The sequence below is a fragment of the Lagenorhynchus albirostris genome, chromosome 5, assembly GCF_949774975.1.
Source record: "Lagenorhynchus albirostris chromosome 5, mLagAlb1.1, whole genome shotgun sequence".
Lineage (NCBI taxonomy): Eukaryota > Metazoa > Chordata > Mammalia > Artiodactyla > Delphinidae > Lagenorhynchus > Lagenorhynchus albirostris.
This window is the reverse complement of record NC_083099.1, coordinates 68496350-68520173: the sequence shown is the minus strand read 5'-3', so window position 1 is coordinate 68520173 and position 23824 is coordinate 68496350. Positions and strand designations below refer to the sequence as shown.

Sequence of the window (23824 nt, the reverse complement as noted above, 5' to 3'; positions counted from 1 at the left end):
CTAACGGAAGTGTAAAATGGTACAACCTCTTTGGCAACAGGTTTGGCAGGTTCTCATAAAGTTCAGCTTACACCGTGCCTGAGTCCCTACAACTCTGCTATTATAAAACTTATGTTTATCGTTTTGACATTAGCTGCCTTTCCTTTAATACTTTGCTTTAACTGACTAGATGAATTTGTGCAGCTGTCAAAAGACCTACCCCTGTTAACTCTTCTCATTCTAGGCTCTAGCCTCTTCCTGTCATCTTGGCAACGTACATAGAATGCTTTGTCAATGAATTCAGAATTCAGAGAAAGACCCCTACATATAGTGTATGAATGTGAACATAGATATCACCTATGAATTTCAGCATTAGCTGGCCCAGAATAGAATCCAAGTAAACAACACCTCTGTTACCACTGATGTACACAGATCCAACTGGGTTATATGTAATATTAATGCAATTTCAGCACAGATCATCTGGTCCAGTAGCTGCATTTGTCACTCCATATTCCTGATACCATTCATATTAAACCACTGAGAACACAGCCTTCTGTGAAAGGAGAGTTACTCAAGCAACTCTGGTGAACAGACTTCCACATCACTCCTAGATTAAACATTATTTTAATTGATTGTTTTGATTCTATCCATCTGACAATGTTATTATGTTTTCCTCCATAATGTTTCCCAAAACACATGCCTCAGAAGATGAATCCCACAAAATGCTCCATACTTAAAGAATCTGGAATCAAATATATTTGAAAAAATCCTGCCTACTATATTCCAACCCCTTGCAGATATTCACATCAAATACTAATATATTAAAGAATCTAAGGGGCCCTGAACTAAACTAACTTGATTGATTTTGCTTACCCCAGACTTCAATGATACTTGAGTATAAAAGACTTTGTCAAATAATACCTGTGAAAATCGTGTGGAAGTAATAATAATGAGCTAACATGCATTGAGCATTTAATATGTTTATACATATATATGCCAGTAACTGTGCTGAGTACTTTAAAACAACCTTATGAGGGAGTGGTATTCTTTTGCCTACTTTAAATAGAAAGAAATTGAAGCTCAGAGAGGTTAAAGTGACTTTTCCAAGGTCACAGAATTAGATTACACAGAAACTAGTATTCCAACATAGGCTATCCATGCCTGGAGTAAAAATAATGAATTGCAGCACTATAAAGAGTCTTAGTCGTGTTCTTAGGAACTAACTTTGGGAAACACTGCCTTACGTCAAGGGGTTCAGTCTTTTCTCTTTACACTAGCTTCTGAGGAGCAGAAGCAATTAACTATTCAGAACAAATCCACTAAGTCTTCCTAAGAGGCATATACACTTCAGTCCTTTGCTCTTAACTTTCTAAATTGTAATCAAATGTTAAAGTGAAGTCAGTTTTCTCATCAGCTTTAAAAAAGGTTTAACTCCCACTGAAAAATGCAGCAGTTATAAATGAACATTTTTTTACTTTTTATATAAACATTATAGGCTCTGACACTGGTATCCAGAATAATCCTGAATGGCTTAACTTCACGTGTGATGAATCATCATCATTATTATCCAGATCACTGAAGAACATTCATGAGAGAATTAATTATCTGGGGTTCTTTGTTAGGTGAGAGACCCATAGAGAATCTTAGACACAAAATGTTTCAGGAGCAACAGCTCACACAAGAAAGCTTTATCATTTTTATTTATTGTAGGAAAATATAGTAATATCGACATAGAAATCATTTTACAGCCTTTTAAGTCATAGTTTAATTAATTTTCATTTAGCAATTGTGGCTAGTGGTATATTATAAACCTGCTTGAATATTGGCACATAGTGTTTAAAATTATCATTTTAAAATTATATTTTTTGAGAATATTTTATATCTGAACTACTTGAATACAATTAGATGGTTGCTATTTATAATGTTTCATTATTATAGATAATGCTTCTAAGAATATAGATGGGGACATAATTCTCTTTCTGTTAAGTTAGTTGTCCAGGAAAAATTCCAAAAGTATTAAGTCATATGGTACGACCATTTTTTGTAACGCCTAAACTCTGCCATCAATGATTTCTAAAAGGGTCTTTACAATTCACCAACAATAAGTGACTCTACCAGTTTTATTAAATCTTTGGTAGTTTTAAATATTTTCTTTATTTTTCATTACTGTACAGATATAAAACTATGCTTCATTATCATAATCATATGGAATTTAAAAGTCACATTTGGGCATTAAGATACTAAAACTATAAGAAATATTATAATATTTTGAGTATCTTTATATAAATGGAAACTTTCTCTCAAGATTGTTTCATTCAACTTTAATTCATTACTATGTGTCAGATATGCTAAGTGCTGGAGCTCTCTCGTTCTCAGTTTCTCCTTTTTTCTTATTCACCTCAGTGTTGCATTTGGAGTTCACAGATTCATCTGCTGAGCGCATCCATTACCTTTCTGTTTCACCTTGGCTGGTTTGTCAACCTCCCCTTTGGCATTTCTGGCATGACAGACATAGTTGCGCTTGAGATCCTCAGCAGTAACTTTCTTGATGCTCAGAAGCTGAGTCCTCGTCTCGTCTTCTGTTATACTCAGAGTTACACTAGAAGTAGGGGAAAGAAAATCAAACCATTAGCGAGACTCAGGGGCCAGAGCTCCTAGGTGAGGATGTCGATAAGCTGAGTTGCCTGTGATCAAAAAGGAGTTACAAAAGGAGACTAGCTTCTAGATTCCAATACCATTCTTTACCATCTATACATTCTTTACCATCTATACTATACACAATTCTTTACCATCTATACTTTACACAATTCTTTACCATCTATACTATACACAATCCCAATATGTAGATCAACTCCCAGAGTTAGCATCATACTACAGATCTGTCTTCAAAGGGAAACGTCTCCTATCCTCAAACATCTGAGGTAGGATGCAGCATCATTTTAGAGAGAAGCTTCTGAGGCCCGACCCCTTTGGAGTTTGATCCAGGCTTTGCCACTTATTGCTTATATACTTTGGGCATGGTAACTAATCTTTCCACATCTTAGTTCCTCCTTTGAAAAGGAGGAAAGTGGCAATGTCTACATATTGCACTGCATGTATTAACTTACTCTAGAATTCTGAGAATTGAGTATGTTAATGCATAAGTGTTAGAACAATGTTTAATTAGGCTATTATTATTATTATCCCACAGTGATAGTTGATACATTTCAGAGATTCCCAAAACTTGGATTTTGAACACAGAACATTTTGGTCAAACCTCATGGTTATATCCTAAAAAGAATAAACTTCTCAGAGCAAGTAAACTTCGTGAAAATAAATATATCCAATTCTCAGCAAGTTAGAGATCAAGTGCTTTGGGTCTAAGATCAAGATTTAAGATCCCTTTGAACTACTTTGCTCAAAAGGAGGAAAAAAAATTCTCTCTCCTACAGTTGACTGACATCTGGTTCTTCTGATGCAGTTTACTGTAGGTCATGAGAATTTGGTTAAGGACTGTGATGGATTTAACCTAAGCTTAACTGCACTGCTGAACAATGAACAATGACTTGTGTTTCAAGAGCAACAAGAAAGAACAACATGACTTTCATTACTATTCATTCATTATTATTGTGAGGATTGGAAGCACAATGTTCAGAATTCCTGAAATAATAACTCTCCTTCTGTGCCTCCAGCCACATTTTTCATCAATTCCTTCAGCAAAAACTGCTCCAGTTTCAGGAAACTCCTTCTGTATCTTTTTTTTTTTTTTTTTTTTTTTTTGCGGTACGCGGGCCTCTCACTGTTGTGGCCTCTCCCGTTGCAGAGCACAGGCTCCGGACGCGCAGGCTCAGCGGCCATGGCTCACGGGCCCAGCCGCTCTGTGGCATGTGGGATCTTCCCGGACCAGGGCACGTACCCGTGTCCCCTGCATCGGCAGGCGGACTCTTAACCACTGCGCCACCAGGGAAGCCCCCTTCTGTATCTTTAAATATGTTCTGCTTCTCGAAACCTCCACACCTTCGCACATGATGTTCTTTTTACCAGGAACATACTTTTGATTTCTTTATCTAGTTTATTTCTACTCATCCTTCAAATCTTTATTTACTCTCTGTATCATCTGAGAAGCATTACCGAATCCCCTAAAGCTGACTGGAATCCCCAACTAAATCTTTCTTTAACATTCCATACTTCCCATTCACTGCATTTATCACATTACACTGGCATTTATGTTCTATCATTGTTACTCCTATAAAATCTACTCAGTTAGGAACTAAGTATCTTGCATAGTACCTGATGACATTTCATAATTTCTGCATAAAGTCTAAGTTTACTAGTAGGGGATAAATATCTTTTAAATTCTAGAAGTTCAAATAGCCTAAGATATATCCACACATAGATGATAGATAAGGCATAAGTTTTCAGAACTACTTTGTCATGTAATTAGTCAGCTGCTCATTTTAATTAATTGTTGCAGTTCTCCTTGCCAACTCAAGCCACTTCAAAAAAAGTCATGTTTATTTATGAATAAAATGACCCAGCTTGTTACTTTAAGAATGAGCTATATTTCCACACCATCCATTTAAAAAATAAAATTTAAAGACCATTAATGTATTTAGTTAATATTAAAAATTATTATTAATGAAAAATGTGACTTGTATGCTATGAAGATTAAGAAAGAGGAGGAAAATAGGAAATATATGCTGACTGTAAGACAAGAAACTAACACAGTTATCTGAGGCACAAAAACATAGGTCCAGACTCCAGACTTGAGAAAGAGAATAGGGCCACACTGACAGGCTTTCATCCATCCACAACCCTATATCCTGGCCTTTTCATTCATATAGGATATGCATTCCATCTACCTTCAAGTGGGTATCATAAAGATGTAATCAACAATTGGCATCTGGGGCTTGGATTGCAAGTCCAATAATCCTGCTTTGGGGTGTAGCCACTAAAGACTTGAAAATCTTGCTGATTTTTGTTAATGATAGGCAAAAATTAGAATTTTAATTTTCATTGATCAGCATACACTGGAAGGCATTAGGTTGAGGGACAAGGGTTAGTCACCCCCTTGCCTGTGTCAATGATACCTTTCATTAACAGCTACGTCAATAGTGGTGTCCTCTGGCTTTTTTCCATCAATGGTCCACCAAACCTCATTGCGGGAGTCCTTCAGGAAAGTAAAAAAGACTTTACAGGGGATGAGTAGCTCCTCTCCTAAAAAAACAAGTTAACTCATCAGTTTGTAACCTTCACATGGTTATACTGGTTCTATTCTGTGATTAATCAAAAGCCATAAAATTTATGTGTGCCTTCAACCCTACTTCTGACTGATTTTCAAGTGGGCTACCATAAGGTAACCTCTTTCCTTCACTGCATAAGAAACAAACCAAGAAAAGGACAGCAGCTTTATATAAAACTATTAGAATGCCCATCTTTTAATACAACCTATATATGTTCTAAAATGACAGTTATTTATTCAAAAAGTCTCTGACAACATTCCTTTTTTTAGCCCTAAACCTCCATGGACTACTCTTCTCCTTTGTTATTTCCCTCACAAACAATGGGTGATTGAGGTAAGGTTCTCCAGATCTTTGGACCTTGGCCCAGAAAAGATGGGGCAACGCCATCACTGAGAGGACTGGCCAGGCAGGATGCATCTGGAAATGCTCAAGCTATCAGGATGCAGTCAATGAGTTTAAAGACAACTTTTAAATAGAAATGCTATGCTATCCTTCTGAGAGGGAACATGAGGATGGGGGGATCTCTAGGCAAAACTGGTAATAATAATCATAACAACAACAACAGCAGCACACTCACTGAGAACTTTGAATAATTCACTGTGCTAAATATTTATTATATTTGGCTACTTATTATTAAGCTTATTTAATTTTAACAAAATATTATGAAATAGTTTTTAAATTCATGTTTTATAGATATAAAAACTAAAGCTTAAAGATGTTACATGTCATTCCAAGGTCAAATTGTTAATAGTGGCAGACCAGGATTTGACCTAGACTGACTTTACATTTCAGTTTGCCCAGAACAGTTCTGTTTTACGCTTGCTTTCCTAGTTAGTTATTAATATCGACTGCTTTTACTCTCAAAAGGTGTCCAGGTTGAGATGATAAATTATATTGTCATCCCAATTTGAACCAGGTTTGTCTCACTGAGTGGTTATACTCTATCCTCTTTTCCAATGCATGGTTTTTATGCCTTCCTCTCCAGTTATAAAGTGAATATGGATTCAGGCATGTTTTTATAACCATAATATGATAGATAGAGGAAAGATATTTAGAAGATTAATAAGGGTTTACCCTGATAGCAGGAAGAATGTTCATATTAATACATAAAACCACTACTGATTTTAGGAAATCTGGTCCATTTGGGGTTGGCAGACTCCCCTTGGTATTATTTTTTCACAAGGCAGATCACTATTTGAAACCTTTTCTTAATTTGGGGGGGGCGTATCATTGTTCTCCACCTATGTTGAACACTGCTTCTACTATCTTTAGTACATTTTAAACAAATTTTCTTTTATACTTTTCATTGGGTTTGAAGTGAATTTATTGGTAAGGATGAAATATAGAGAATGTTAAAATTTTCTATGGTTTTTCAAGTTAACTGTGAAAGGCTTTGAGTCAGAAGAATAACAGATTATGCCTTATTTGGTCAGTTCCAAATGATTTTTGTCTAGAATGAAAAATTATGAAAACTAAAAGGAAACCCAGGTAGCCAGCGTACACATTCGATGGTGTTCTGAATCAAGGTGTACTAGTCCTATTAGTTGTTACCTGTTGAATTCACAGTTCTGACTCCAGGTCTACTCCCTGCTCCTTTGTAGTGGGGTAGAAGTTTAAAGGACATCTGGTGCTCATGTTGAAGTCTCGGTAAACCAAAGCCCTGCACAGGCTAAAGTTTGCATCAAACAGAAATCGCTAATCAGAAGAAAACTGCTCACAGAGGGAGAAGGGAGCATCTGCTGTGAGAGAAGCAGAGAATCCCTGAGCTGCCCACGAGATCAATGAAGCAGATAAGACCCAAAGATGACTAGGTTTCTGAGAGCACTTCAGTTTCAATTCATGTGTTTCTTTACAATAGCCCTCTATTCTCTTGCGTTAACTTAAGTGACATTTTATTCCTCGTAATTAAGAGAATCTAACTGATATTCCGAGGCACAGCTATAATTACCTGGTTCTTTCTCGTAGACCACAAGATCAGTGGGTGAATAGAACTGGGGAGGCAATGCATCGTTTGGAGAGCCTGTGATAGAGAGGAAGGGACAAAGGGATATGACGTCAAATCATGTAGCCTTTATTCCACATAACCCATTTCAAAATTCTGCTCTTCAGTAAAGCGTTGCCCAACTTCCTGGCATAGTTTGTCAATTCTTGAGAGGGTCCACAGTTCAATGGATAGTCAATTACAACACTTCTTTCATTTAAAAGAAGCAAACAAAGGGGAAAAAATATACTGAGGATCCTTCATGCTTCGGATAGAATGTTTATCCAGTGTTTTTGCTTCCCAAAGCCTATATGAGATAAACTTCTTTCTCATACAACTTAATAATTAATCGATTTCAAGTCTTTCTCAATTGTTTCTTTTCTACATATTTCTCTTCAACATGCCCAGAGTGTCTAGTTTGGGAAATGATTAAATAAGTAAGTATTAATTAATGAACAAGCAAATGGAAAATTCAAAATCACAATGTGAGGTCAGTACGTAAGTCTACCTGTTATCTAGTTATCAGTTGAATGTTCATTCGTAGGATTGCTGCTTCTTATAACATTATATATTCCTAAACTGAAAGAAAGATGCCCTGAAAGGGTTTAATAATGTAGTATTTAAGTGTAGAAGTTTCAAAGATTTAATGACCAGGGTTCTAACCTTGACCTGACCATATACAAAGCATACAATTTTTTTTTTTTACTTAAACTTTGAAAATCTAATTTAATCAACTCTAAGATGAGAGTAATTAAACTTACCTCACAGGTTTATTATGTGGATTAAATTAAGTAATGCATATTAAAGCATCCTACTGGTGTATATATAATAAGTACTCAATACTTCAGTTTTAAAAAACAAACTTGGGAGTTGGATTAGAAACACACCCCTCACATATGTGTCTGTCAACTTCTATTTCTATAAGTCAAAGTGAACATGCATGCCTGTTCCCAACTCTCCAAAAATGAATACATTGAAGTATATATACATTGGAAACAATTACCAAGATGGATATATGGTTAGATTATTCATGTGACTTTCAATGTCCATTCATGTTAGGTTCTAAATTTAGTCTGATTTTTCTTCTGAATCCGTCCCCAATTCAGCATGATTCCAAGGGTAAGCAGAGAAAGAGAAGTGATTACAAAATTGTTTGATGCGAATTTTATTTGCACTATGTTAAAGCCCTTTAAAAAAATTGTGCTGAACTTGGTGTCAGACTAGTAGAAAAAGCCCTAAACACAGAGTCAGAAGCCTGGGATTTAGAATTACTTTTTCCACTAACTCAGGGAGCTGCTCTAAGCAGGTTAGTTTCTGTTGTTGGGACTCAATGTTTCCATCTATTAAAAGATGGGGTATGAAAAAATCTCACTCTGATGTGCTGTCATTTTTTTTTCTTTTTTATAAATTTATTTATTTTTATTTATTTACTTTTGGCTGCACTGGCTCCTCATTGCTGTGCGCGGGCTTCCTCTAGTTGCAGCGAGCGGGGGCTACTTTTCGTTGCGGTGCGCGGGCTTCTCATTGCGGTGGCTTCTCTTGCTGCGGAGCACGGGCTGTAGGCACGCGGGCTCAGTAGTTGTGGCTTGCGGGCTCCACAGTGCAGGCTCAGCAGCTGTGGCGCATGGGCATGTGGCATGTGGGATGTTCCCGGACCAGGGCTCAAACCCACGTCCCCTAGCATTGGCAGGCGGGCTCTCAACCACTGCGCCACCAGGGAAGCCCTGTCGTTTTTAATACAGTGGGTGCAGTAGTATTTAGGGCTCTCCTCTAAATGCCACCTATCCTGACACTGGTTCTCTTGATTTCTAGGTCTGATGGGAGTCTGTTGACTCTGCCTAGACACTGTCCTTTCCACTTCTCTAGTTTCTCACCCCCAAAGAAAGCATTGGTTGAGCACTACCAGCAAATAGCTTCAGCAATCGCTACAGAAGTTCCAGTACATAAAAGACATATTTTACCTAATTCAAGTAAAATACTTTTTTTTGAGAACAGTATTAACTAATATTCATTGAGTTTCTACTGCTTGCCTGGAACTGCATTAGCATAATACGTATATTATTTCTAATATTCTGAACTATACTAAATGTTAGGTTGTTGTAGTCCTAGAGTACAGGCAAGTCATAGTGCTAATAAATGGCAATGGTATAATTTGAACACAGATATGTCCGCACTCTTTTCACTCTCCAAGCTGCCTTTACTTCATTCATCCACATATTCATTCAGTAGAACAATAGTTGTTAAATGCCTAGTATCTAGGTGGAATTGCTGAGGCCTTGGGAATAGTGCGGTGAAGGTAAAAGATAACCCTCTTTTCTTTCAGAATTTACACACTTGTTGGTAATAAACTCTTAAGAGCCTAAACAAAAGTATTGCATTTTGTTGTGCGCACTTAATACAAATCATGCTTACCTACCACCTTTACAGTCTGAGTCCTGGTGAGATGGAAGGTACGTCCATTTTCTGGATATGTAACAACACATGTGTAATCTCCATTATTTGAAACCATGGCTATGATAAAACTCAAGTTCATGCCTTCGGGTATTACATTATTAAAGTTGTGTACTTTATAACAGCCCTAAGAAGAAGTAAAGGAAAAGATGTTTACTATTTAGATACATGCATAGAAAGTATACAAACAAATATATGCATACACATCTAACTTTGCACAGAATGTAGAAATATCTATGCTGGCTATACTTTTTACAAAACTATTTTGGTCATGTATTTGATGATGTTTCTGCAAAGAATGAATGCAGTAATTTTTATTATCATTTCTGCAAGAGAAAAATTAACATTCTTAACTGAAATATGAATTCAAAAGCACAAGCTTCCTGTCTCAAGATCTAGTATTCAAATTCTGGGAATTCCAAGTTAATAGTAAAGCAAGATTAAAGTTTCAAAAAGTGATTAAGGCAACTTAAGTAAATGTATACCCTGCTACTTAAAAAAACGTTTTTTTTTCATTTTTCTATGTTTTTTCACTGATTATGTTAATTCAGAAATACAGTCGCTCTGACAAACTAGGCACTGTTTTAGATGTCTGTTTTTGGCATTCTTGATCATTCTGTGAATCACTGTATCAGTTATTTCCAAACTTCTTTGTTTTTCTTCTACTTATCCCATTTTTTTAGTTGAATAGTACAGACTCCAGAATTTAAAAATAAAATATTTTATGAGTCTTACCAAGAGTTAAGAGTTTATTTGTGCTCCAACTCATATTTTCATATAACTATGTTGTTTTTTAAAATTTTGAGGTTAAAATATCTCATTCAACATAACTAGAATCCTGTTTTGAATCTCTCAGCCCCACTAATTGGCTATATCATTTTACTTTTTTCTTTTCAAGAAAAAAATCAATACATCATATTTGACAAAAATATGCATTGAACATTTACTTTTAGAAAAACTTGTGTTTGTCTTTTAAAAACCAATACTTCTATGACAAAAAGAATTGGGTCCTCTTGATCTTTAATATTCTGGGACTCTACTACCAGGTTGTACTTTCAATTTCCTGTGTTCACATATTTAACTTTAATGCTTGTATCCTCAAGGTTTTCTTACTTCAATTCCTGGAGCATGTGTTTTGAAATATGACAGTTACACTAAATGGCACATTTTGTAATTCCTTGTCACAGGAAATAACACCTTTTAGGAATAGTGCTCAACGTTTGATTCATGGAGATGATCATCAAGAGGACAATGACATATACTCAGTTATTTTTCTGAATACAATTTATCCTGTTTTGATAAGCAGTGACTCTAGAAAATTGTCACATCAGCACAATATTTTAATACTCTAAGGTTATTACAAAGTATAAGGCCATAAAGCCCTGTACTCCTATAATAAATTTATGCCAGATTTGGTTTAACTTGAGTTTAGACTATCTATAGAACTCTATTTGATTTTTCTGGCATCTTTCATTTAAACAGTTCAAAGCTATTTGCCTCTTTCATGTGTTAGCTTAGCTGTTCTTAAGTCCTTGTGAAGTAGACAGATCAGACTAAATATGCCCTAGTTTTCAGGTGGAAAAAAATGAGATAGATAAAGAGGTATTCTAGGTAACACAGTGCAGAGCTAAAACTCAGTTTTTTACACAGCTGAGTAAAGGTCTTTCACTAGCTTCTTAACCAAGAATGAACACCAGTTTTCATCCATTACTTGAGGCTGAAAAAATTATACTGAGACCTGTGCTTAGGTATACTCCATTATTACATCCAATCCTTATTCCAAACTTAGCAAATTTGGAATGCTCTTATGCCCATTTTATAGATGAAAATACAAAGGACTATAAAGGTTAAGCGATTGCCATTATCATAGAGCCAAGCAGTGTCAGAGCTGGAATTTAAACCTAGATCTACGTGTTTTGTAGCCCTTGCTCTTAATCCCAACTGACACTGTCTCACACTACACTGTGGTCCTGACCTATCTGGGGCCAGCCCCAGTGTTAATAGTGTGATGTGACTCTTATATGAGGCTGATTCTTACAATTAGTGGTACACTGGAAAAGCATACTTTTCAGTATGAGAAGTTAGCTATTAATACTAAACTTGTCAACAGTACTTCTTAATAAAATGTTAAAAAAAACTTTTTTTTTTTACTCACCAAATATCATTTATGTAAAAACTATTTCAAACACATCATTTTAGGAGTCATAGTATGTGCTACAAATATAAAGAAATGTTTCTGACTCAAAGTCTTCTCATTCATTCATTCACCCTTGAGTATTAATCAATAAACCACACGCCAGGCACTTTTTGAGGTTCCGAGAGTACGGCACTGAATAGAACAAAGAATCCACCCTCATGGGCTTATCATTAACAGAAAAATGGAATCTGACACATCTAAATAGCAAGGAAAACGTTATAAAACAGGTGTGTGTTGATCTCTTGCCAGCTCCCCCTTTCTCTTCACCTTATTCCAGACTCTTGAGGATGAACTTGAAATTCGGGCTGGATGTGCCTAAGACTATCGTTGGGCCTATGCGTCAGTGCTGTAAGTCAGGTTCTCTGGGATTTTCTCTTCTTTCCATAAGGTAAGATAAAAATGTAGGCCAAGGACAGGTTTTTCTTGGAGCTGATTTGTCTAGAAAATTATTTCAAATTGAGGAATATTCCATAAAAAGTAATGGAAAACTTTGGGGTCTAATCTACTATTCAGAAAAATCTGACCATGAAAAATTAAATTAACTAAAAAAAAAAAAGAAATAAAAAAAGAAAAATAATTAAAAGCTATTAGGCTTATGTTAGAAAAGGAAACGAAGAAAATATTTTACATTATAAGTGTTTATGTATGTGGTAAGGGTAGCTTCAGGGCATTGTTGAACTATAAATACCCATTAACCTTAGTCTGTAGTATCTGATGAGCTCTCTCTACTTCTTATAAGCAGCTGCTTCTCTAGGCCCTTCATGGGCCTAAGACACAAAGGGCATTTTTAAACATAATAAACTATTCCTGAAAATAAATCCTGCAAACTTTTTGATGATTTGAAAATCATTTATTTGGAATCCAGGAAAAAAAAAAAGATATGAACAAAGATCTCAATACCCAAAGAATAATAAAAACATGTTTCCAAATATAAGAGATGGGTTAACAGTAAGTGGATTCCACTATGAAGCAAACACTTGTCTGACCAGAAGACAAGTCATTCATTTAGTTGAGCCATCAGTTCCTCATTCTGAATTTAAAAGAGAGAAGTTAAATAGGAGAGCAACTTTTCAACCACATAATGGTAGCCATGGCAACCTACCGCAGTATATAGGTAAAGCACAGCATAAGAAATGATTTTGAGATCCTTGAGAGGAAATAAATCATGTGGTGAGGTACGGGGTGTGGGTGAGGGGATGGCATGACTAAATAAGAACAAATATGCCCATTCAGTAAACCTACAACTTTTAAAGAACTATGTTAAGGCACAAGGATGGAAAAGACACAGTTCTTAACCTGTAAGTAAGCAGTCTAGTAGAGGATTGCAACAAATGCTGTGAAAGGCATATTGGGGTGGGGAAGTGGAGGAAGAAGACCAAACAGAAAACATTTAGAAACTCTTTATGGAGAAAGAAGATCTGAACTGGATCTTAAAGGATGTGTAGATTATTAACAGTTATTCAGGAGGAGGGCAGACACGGAGAAGGACGCTCCAGGGACAGGAAAAATTGTAAACAACTTCCCTTCACTCTTATAGCATTTTGCCCTCCATGTTAGTACTTAACTAACTTTATTATAATGACCTCTTTTCACTTATCTCTTTCTCCAGAACATTTACTTCTATGGGGTAAAGTGGTCGGGCGGGTGGATGAGTACTGTATCTGCATAGCCAGCTACTTGCCCAATACTGGACACATGGTAAATGCTCAATACTTTGGTGTTGCATGATTAAAAATATGAACTGAACCAGAGAAGCAAAGACATAGACATGGAGCTGCAAGCTCATGTGGTATGCAAATGATAATAAAAAGGTGAGTATATAGACTTATAAGACATGGGATGGGTGAGTTGTAGGATGGGTGGGGAAAGTGGAAGTAAGGATACAAAGAGTTAAACTGAGATATGAGGTTAAAACAGTTAGAAATATCTATTGACATTTTTGCTTCCAAGATTAAGTTGTTATAAAATACACCACACTTGTTCACAAAGACTCATAAGAGTTTTATACATCAGTCACTTTCAATGAGCAGAACTATGTCATGCATAGACACAGCTGAACTGTATCTATGCGATAGATACTTACGAAATCTCCCCTATGTGCCAGGCACTGTGTTAGAAGCTGGGCATACAGTAAGTAGCCAGTAAAAACAGAAATGGCCCTTATTTCCATGGAATTTTCTAGTCCAGTCTAATTCATTCAATTATTTAATCAATTCCTAAATATAAAGTATATTGGCTCAGTTTTGTGATATGCACTTGATAGTCAAGGGAAAGCAAAGGAGAGAAGTCACTACTTAGTACAGAAGAGAGAAATGCAATCATTATAGTAACAAAGATGCTATGCAATCATTATAGTAACAAAAATGAGATATAAATTAAGTGCTGTCAAAATGTAGAGTGGGTGATTCACTCAGCCTAACTGAACCTCAAGGTTTCACAGATATCTGAACTGAGTTTCAGTTTAAAAGATGAATCTTAGGTCCTCAGAAGCCCTGAAATTACATGTAGAATGCTATGTGTATATATGCATATATACATAATTAAATATGTATAGTTTGGAAAGAAAATATGGAATTAAATATGTATATTAAATTAAATATGTATAGTTTGGAAAGAAAATATGATACTCACTTCCTTCATACCAAAGGTTAAAAATCACTATATAGGGACTTTAGGAAAAGGGAGGAGATAAAGAATCAAACTAAGCTGTCAGATCAAATTGAAACAAGCACTTTAAAAATAAAGTCTATTAGATAGACCTTGGACTAACTTTCCAACCATATGTGTTATGCCAACAAGAAGGACAAGCCTGGCACTGCTTCAGAAATGTGCTTTCCTAATGGCACTTTGTCAGAAAAAGCAAAGATTTTCCTATTTTCTGAGAGAGATTTATAAACAATACCTGAACAATTCTGCTTAATTTCACACTGAAAATTAAAGGTGGATGTAAAATACCAATTTTAATGATCACACTGAGGACAAGGACAGCCAGCTTTTTGAAAATTGATATCCAGAATGATATCTACTCTGCTAAATAGCAATTGAGAGCATTTCAGCAGCTGCTATAAACGTAACATCCAAAGCACCCAATAAAGTGGTCCCTCTGATCCTTAGTACGAAGGGGAAAACTGACTTTGTTTTTATAAGTGTCTTTAGGAAAAATAATTCCAGTACCTAATTATAACAATGAGAAAGAGAAATAATCCAGTAATATGAATGTTAAGATGGCTCGCCATATTTTAAAGCTCAGTTCTTTGAATACATTTCATAATAATAGTAAAAACAACAACAAGATCACGCTTACCTGTGTCCTTACTACTATATATTTGGAAGACCCTGTGAATAAACAGGCAGCCCCCAATTTATATATATGCTGTGTTCCAGAAGTTCTTTTAGAAGCTGGCTATTTGAAATTCAGTAAATCACTTACTAACCATGTTTTGCTTTCCAGGCTGGTTACAAACCCTGGCTTACTCAACAAACATTTACTGAACATCAATTTGACTCACAGGATTGTTGAACTAGAGAACTGTGAATTCTGGGCGCTGAATGAAGAAAACCATGCCATGCAGAAGACAGGATGAGAGAAGAGAAGACATGCAGAGGAAGAAAAGTTCAATCCTGCCCTATTAACCTAAGATTCTAAAATACAAACTTTAGATTTTCTGTTCCCTCCAATCTCAGCTTTTCTGCACACCTTATGATTTTCCAGGGCTCTCTTTTCACAGGTTTCCTTAAGTTCCACAGTCCAGCCTACAACCCAATCTGTGTTCAAAGATTGCTCTGCCCTTCAAAGTGCCCTACCCCCCAGAAGTAAAGACTAGACCACCCTCTCTGTGCCATTTCTGGAGAGCATAGGTCTTGGAACCACACAGAACTGGCCTGAAATTCCAGATTCTCCTATTATCAGCTGGATTATTTTGAGCAATTTATATAAGATAATGTAAAAGTCTGGGCTCTTGATACAGATTGCATAGTGCTGAATCTTGGACAAATCACTCAACCACTCTACACCACAGTTTCCTTGACTACAAAATGGAGAAAACAAGAGAGTCCACCTCACGTTGAGATATCGATAATGAGTGAAATTATTAAAGCATTTAGAAGAATTACTGTGCTCAATAAATGTGAACTATTATTGTTTATGTCTCCAAACATCTGTTTCCTAATCTATATAAGGATGATATCTACCTTGAAGGATTGTGATGAGTATTACATACGATAACATATAAAGTACGTAGCACAATGTATTGCACTAGTAAAATGCAAGAAATGTTAGTTTCCTTTTCCTTCTTTCAATTCATCAGTTTTCATCCTTCCGCTAACAAGGAAGCAAATTTGCTGGAACTGATTAATGTGTCTTTTAACTCTCATAGAGTTATTTGTATTACTAAAAGAGACCATTTCTACAATGTCAAGGTAGGGAATTCAGCTGATAACAACTGAAAGAGGACTACTGTAGGAAGGTCAAATACCTTGGTGGATGCAGGGAGTGACTGTAGAGGTGGAAAGCAAAAAACAATAGCATCATTGCTACACAGTGATAGGAAAATGCAGCTACCAAGAACCCTTATTTTGTTCCCAACATGGAAGCACTCTTAGGAGTAAAGGTGTCAATTACCAAAACGTAAAGAAATGAAAAGCAGTATAACACACATCCATAACAACCTTTTCATAATCAGAGAATAGAAAGGCTGGCTGGCTACTGGTTATCCTCTTTAGTCATCTGCACATTGTTGGTTATCTGCCATGGTGATGGTTTTACCACCATGACTTTTTTTTCTTGGTCTTCTTTCCAGGCTTTGTGCTTTCATTCACCCCACAAACATTCTCTCCAGATTTTTATCTTAGCCGTTTTCTCTTCTCACTTTAGTTTGTCTTCTTAAGGGCTTCAACTGTCACATAGATGTATCCAATTCTCTGTCTCCAGCTTTGATTTTTTTTTTTTATAAGCTCCAGATCCATACACATGTAGCCACTACCTATTGGTCACTGCCACCTAGATGTCACACAGATAAATCTAACTCAATATGACATGATCTAAATTCATTACTTGATCCCCAAACCTCTTCCTCCTCTGCTATTTCATACCTTGGTTAATAGCAACGACATCGGTCCATTCAGGAAAACCAGAAGTCTGGGAATCATTGGAGATACAGAGATGGATATGGCATAATTTTGCCCTCAAGATACAGTCAATCTCATAGAATACCTGCATGTAAATCTGTCCCTCCTCTTAAAACCAACAATAAATTCTCTTTGACACTCTTGTAGAACTTAGAATTCTACTTTTTGATAAGAACAGGAATTCTTATTTATAAATTTGTTTGAATTAAACTGAGATCCTTTGGGACTATGCTGGGGAGGGCACATATCACATTCATTACCGTGTACCCACCAGACCCCAGATATATTGCATTGAATACAGTTGATCTTCAACAAGTATGTATTGAATATATGCATGAATAAATGGTTATAAAACAATAAAGGAAGTGAAAAGTGACATTGAAACAGTTACAAATAAATAGCTAATTGAGGTATATGAGGGAAAATTTATTTCAGCTGGAGAGTACAGGGAACATTTTACAAAGGTGTAGAATTTGATTTGTTCTAAAGGAGAAAAAGAGGATGTTCCAGGCAGAGGGAATACATGAGGAAAAAGAGGAGAAAATAATAGAATATGTATAAAAGTAAAATTCTTTTTTCAGACCATAAAGTATTCAAAATATAGAAAAAGTGAATAGGATCTCATTAGAAACGAGAGACCTTGTTGCAGATAAATAGATGAACATAATTTTTTAACCAGAAGACATATTACACTTATTGATGTCAAATTATTAATATAATTCTTTTAATCCTTTTTACTATGGAAAAGTACAATCATAGAATAAACAGTGATCCCTGTACCCATATCTCTAATCAAAAGTACCAATTCAGGCTATGTCTTATTTCATCTATACCCACTCACTGCATCCCAGTATTATTTCAAAGCAAATCACAGACATTATACAATTTAATTTGTAAATATTTCTGTGTGTACTTCTAAATGAAAAGACCCCTCCCGAAAACATAACTACATTAACATTATCATAATTTGAAAAGTAATAACAACTTATTGATATCATCAATATTCTGTCTGTGTTCATATTTCCCTGACTTTCTCATAACATGTTTTATAGTTTGTTTGAATAAAACATGATCCACTTAAGGTCCATGCATTGCAGTTGGTTGTTATATATCTTAAATCAGTCTCCTCCACCTCCCCTTCCTTTCCTATCATCCCCCTTCCTCTTAATCATTTTACTATAGAATGAAGCATATATGAAAAACACTCAAAACATATGTGTGAGTTAATGAATTAGTATAAAGCAAATACTTTTAAAACCACCACTCAAGTCCAGGAATAGAACATTACCAGTCACCCTTGAAAGCCTTCCACATGCCCCATGTCAATCACACCTTCTTTACTATCCCCCAAAGTAGCAACTATCTATACCTTCATAGAGAAGTCACTTCCTTGTTTTCATGTACGATTTTATCACTCATATATGTCCTTAGATACTATATTCTCATCCACTCTAGTGTTTTAACTGTTTTACGTTTCTTTTAATCTATACATTCCCACTCTACGCCTTTCTTTTTTTGCAATTTATCTGTTGACTAACACAAGACATTTGGCCTGTAGTGTGTCTCACAATTTAGATTTTGCTGATTGCAAACTCATGGTGCAGATCAATACATTCCTCTGTTCTCTATATTTCCTGCAAAATGGCAGCAGGATCCAAAGGTTTTATCAGATTCAGATTGAATCCATTTGGCACAATTATAGGTAATATTGTGTTCTTTCATCAGAAGAAAAGTGGCTGTTTCTCTCCTTATGATATTAACAGTCAATGATGCATAATGCTTAGATTTAGTAATTCATTGGGGTTTGCAAAGTGATTATATACTTTTATAAAAATACACTTCCCTGCAGTATGTCATTACTCAATATATCAATACATTTCTTATAGAAAAGGCAAAATAAAATCTTGGCTTTTTTTCGCCTTTATTTACCGGTTTTCAAGGTAACGTTTTTATTTCCTATTCTCATCCAAATGTGGCCATATTTTGAAATATCATTATGAACTTATGGATTTAAATTTAATTCATGAGATTCGACCTATTGCAATTAATATCCTTACTAAAGTTTAAATTGTTCCATCTTTGGCCAATGAAAAACTCTTAAAGTTGGCTCCCTAAGTCACTTCATTAATGGCTTAAACAGAGACAGATACTAAAGTTTTCAACTAGGATTATAGAATTGTCTATTTCTTCTTTTAATTTTGTCAACTTTTCCTTCATGTATTTTGAAGCACTGTTATTAAGCATATATACTTTTTTATTATTTTCATGCCTTCCTGATGAGTTGACCCTTTTATTATTCTGAAAAGTCCTTTCTATCTCTGATAATATTCATCATCTTACAGTCTACTTTATATGATATTGGTATATCCATTCTAACCTTTTTATTTTTATTCATCATTTATTTTTGATCAACATTTTTTCTCCATTCCACTTTCTTTTAATCTTAAGGTATTATTTGTTGTGTTTATTTTCTATTTGCTCCTCTTAGTTTAGATTTATTTCTGAAATAATTTTCTTCTAAGTTTTTACTGAGTTGTATAATTTCTGGAATTTTCTAATTTTTATTTGTTATCCTCTCTCATCTTGCATCACTTCTTAATGTCTTTGTGCCAATTTTTGAAACAGTAGGTTGCAATAGGTCGTTCTGGAATGCTTTTATTTTTTTTCTATAGAAATGTTATTCTGCTTCTTATTTTCCTTTTTTTTTTTTTTTTTTTTTTTGCAGTACGCGGGTCTCTCACTGTTGGGGCCTCTCCCGTTGCGGAGCACAGGGTCCGGACGCGCAGGCTCAGCGGCCATGGCTCACGGGCCCAGCCACTCCGCGGCATGTGGGATCTTCCCGGACTGGGGCAGGAACCCGTGTCCGCTGCATCGGCAGGCGGACTCTCAATCTCCTTTTTTTCTTATAGCTTCGAATGGGATTTTACCTTGATTCTTTTTGTTGCTCATTATTATGTAAAACTAGTTTTCCTGACCTTTATGATTTGGCAGGATTTTCCAATTTCACAGAGATCCTTCTTCAAAACTACAGTCTTGAGATTTCCTGATTCTGTTCGGCTCCTCCATTCTCAGCAGGTTCTCCTTCCTTCGTCCACATGACCCTGATCCTGTTTATTTTGATTCCACTCCTAGCAGTTTTTCCTCAGTGTGGGTGGTTGTTTTTCAGAGTTCCGAGGCGCTAGAACTATTCCAATTCCTTCAAAATATCTTGCTATAGGCTGCTTGGACTCACTCTCTATTAGAGAGCAAAATTTCGGCTGCTCTTCTCAAATTGCTTCACCCACTGGCTTTTTGGGGTTTCTCCTCTTCCTGAGTCTGCCAGATGCCATATTATTTCCATCAGCTTCCTTCTCTATAGACTCTGATTCTATATGGGTTGTACTGGTGATTTATCTCACTTATTTTACTGAAAGTGATTCTTATGGATAACTTGTCACTGAGTTTTGTTTTAAATGTTTTTCAGGAGTTTTTGGCTTTGGCTCAGGTGGATATTTGAAGAGATTAGAAAACTATGTTGCTTCCCCAAGTGTCATCTTCCAACACTTTCATATTTTGATTAAATACTTTCCAAAGCTCTCAGATGTGTAATAGACCACAGATCGACCGTGCCCACAAAGGAAGGCAAACGTGACAACACATACAAATAATCAAATACAGTACTTATTAACCAAAGAGCTGAAATTCACCAGATGAATTAGCAGCTTCTGACTTCACTCAGCAGTGAGTAGAAGTGGGCAATATTTCTCAAATTGTATTTCACAGGAAGTTAATAGAAATAAGGTAGTTCTGGTAGTCCAGTGAATGTAATTTAAGACATGGTGGGTTGAGGCAAAGCATCTCCACCACTTCCTTTAAAATGGTACAAAGTGAGGAAGCCATAAAAGATTTGTATAAAGTTATTAAGGAGGAAATGATGATGAGAAAAATCTCAGTTTCTATATTAACTCAACAAATAATCATTGTCATTTTAGAGAGGGTAAATGCCCTCTAGTTTGCTTACCATATACCAAGTGATGGTTGGCTTGACACTAGAAGGAAAAAATCCATCGATGTTTGGACAAGTGATCTTCTGAACACCATATTCTAAATATAATCTATGCACAGGAAGTTTCATGGGAGAATTGAAGCAGCTATCTTTTTGAACCACTTCCAGAGGAAATGCAACTTTGCTGCAATATGTAGTGTTCCTGAAAAGAAAAATATGCAATGAATGGGCAGTCTCATTTGCATTTGTTTTGATGCAGCAAACACATTAAAATGAGCTAAGTGAAGTACTGCTGTGTATTGAGACTTTATGTATATATTAAGTTCATGTAACAATTAAATGTGTTATGGAGGTATTTTCTATAACAACTGACACAACAGAATAAAAACAGACACAATTAGCTACTATTGATAAACTATTTAGATTTTTAGATATGTTCCTAAACATACATATGTATGTGTGTGTATATATTCATGTATATAATGTTTAATTTTACCCTTAAAACATTCTTAATAACACTCAGTACTGGTAAGGCACAGGTAAGAACAGCATATTAACTCATGGTTGATAATGGTATAAACGAGTTCTGGAAAATTAAATATGTTTCCAAAAACATTTTTAAAAGCCTGAGCCTTTTCCCTTGTAAGCTTATTTCTGGAGATTTTTTCACATGATAGACATAGGAAAAGTGAGAATAGAGAGAGCACATGATCAAAACTGCCCATCCTGTGCTATATCAGCAAGGAAGATATTGGAATCAGTAGAAAAACGTATGAAAAGGAAGACTGTAAAAAAAAAAAAATCATGGTACAACCATCCAAAGTTATTGAACACATATATAAAAAAATCAAGCATGAAGGAAAAAACTAACAAACACATAAAACATGTTAAGATGGCTGGGGAGGGACTTCCCTGGCGGTCCAGTGGTTAAGACTTTGCCTTCCAGTGCAGGGGTTGTGGATTTGATCCCTGATCGGGGAGCTAAGATCCCACGTGTCTTGTGGCCAAAAAACCAAAATATAAAACAGAAGACATAGTCAATAAAGACTTTAAAAATGGTCCACATCAAAAAAAAAATCTTTAAAAAAAGAAAAAAAAAGATGGCGGGGAACTGTATTTATACCTTTAATGTTTGTGTAAGTCATTTCATTTGCCTGGGGGCTTCTTCTTTTCCCATCATCCTACCTTTCACACTGAGGTCTATGTCATTCTCTACACACCCCATATCTAAATTAGGACTCTCATCCTCTCAGCACCTTGGACAATTCCTTGATTGAATTTATCATGGTTCACACAAAGTCACGACCATATGTGTTTTCTTTTATTTCTTTCATCTAGTGCAGTGCCTAAACTTTCAGTAGGCCCTGAATAAATATTTGTTGGATACATGGAATATACATAAAACTGTATTACATATATGAAAACAATAAAGGGAGTATAGATAATAAAATAACTGATTTTTTAGGGTGATATGTAAATGGGTCATTCATTGTCCACCCCTTTTTGTGCTTTCTATTTAAGACATATTATATACTCAATAACTCATGAATTAAGACTAAATCCAATGGAAAGTGTGGGAGAATTCATTACCCTCCCCAGGATGGGAGGAGAGAGTGTTTAAGGATGACTTATGACAATGGTAATAAGGTGGAAAGGGAGAGTGGCAGGCACAATCTTTACCTAGAGATAACAAAAGGTCTTCCAAGTAGAAGTATCCTACAGGTGGAAGTTATAGAAGGTAAATTTCAGCTTAATAAGATACATTTCCTGACTATAAAATCAAGTGATGAACAATGAATGGACTGACTTTTCCAGCTCCGTAAGTCAAATCTGGATGTTATCTTAATAGAGGTACTGAAGCAAGAATACAAGCAGTAAAATCCTAGAGGATGAATCTTAACTTTATTTTCTTAATGACATCAGGCCTATGATTTCACATGGTTCAGTTTAAGGTCATTCTCAGTTTAGGAATCACCACAGGACAATGGGAAGCTTCTGGTACCCCCACCAGATAAGTTTAATTCAAATTTTCTTTAGAAGATAGGCAGACAGGTAAACTGAAGAGATGGCAATCTGGAAATGGATAAATAACACTAAAGGTATACTCAGGCCTAGATAGTCATGAGCCCTGTTCCTATAATATAAAAGAAGGCTGGAAAAGTTTGGAGGAGAGTTCTAAAGAAGTAGTGGGTTGCTAAGGAAAAAAAAAAAGAGAGATACTGAAGCACTAGAATGCATAGTAGAGACCAAGGTCAACCAGAAAGCTACTGATGACCCTTCCCCAGGTATTTGCCAAGGTGTATGTGTGAAATGTTACTAGATTAACAATTGCCAAAGATGAAAAGGAGCTCAAAGAACATTTAGGCCAGCTTTCTCATTGTGTGGGTATAGATACCAAAGCTGTATTAGGGCATAAACAATGGACACATGCGTATTGCAGGCTCCTTGGAAGCTCACATCCCAGTCTAGAGTTCACTCCAACAAAATTAAATAGAAGGGGTAAAAGCCTCAGAAGGGACTTAAAAGGTTACAAGGGACTCCCAAAGCCACAGTGATTAATATGCTTTTTTCTGTGAGAGAAGTCCTTTCTCACTAAATCAGAACATTGTTTAAATTTATCAAAACATAGTCATAGTTCTCCATCAGAGAACCGTTATAACATCCATGAGAGACAAGGAGCATTCAGAAGAAGGTCTGGGCTTACATTATTATTCTGTTATGCTCTTCTGTTATTGTTATGTCATCCAGCTCTATCACTATGGGCTGAATTGTGTCCCCCACCCCAAATTCATATGTTGAAGTTGAATACCTTAGAATGCGACTGTATTTGGAGATAGGTCTTGAAAGAGGTAATTAAGGTAAAATGAGGTAATATGGGTGGG

The 23824-nt window shown here is 35.8% G+C and overlaps 1 protein-coding gene across 6 annotated transcripts in view; it reads right to left on the bottom strand.

The window, feature by feature from the left end:
- The window catches only part of IL1RAP (interleukin 1 receptor accessory protein), a 124994-nt gene that overhangs the window by 21962 nt on the left and 79208 nt on the right, over window positions 1-23824 (bottom strand). For all 6 annotated transcript variants that reach the window (XM_060150279.1, XM_060150273.1, XM_060150275.1 and 3 more), the window contains exons 4-8: window positions 20958-21144; window positions 9595-9760; window positions 7150-7221; window positions 5049-5175; window positions 2430-2578 (exon numbers count right to left, since the gene is read on the bottom strand). In XM_060150279.1, the coding sequence (XP_060006262.1) occupies window positions 2430-2578; window positions 5049-5175; window positions 7150-7221; window positions 9595-9760; window positions 20958-21144 (701 nt within the window). The remainder of the gene's footprint in view (window positions 1-2429; window positions 2579-5048; window positions 5176-7149; window positions 7222-9594; window positions 9761-20957; window positions 21145-23824) is intronic.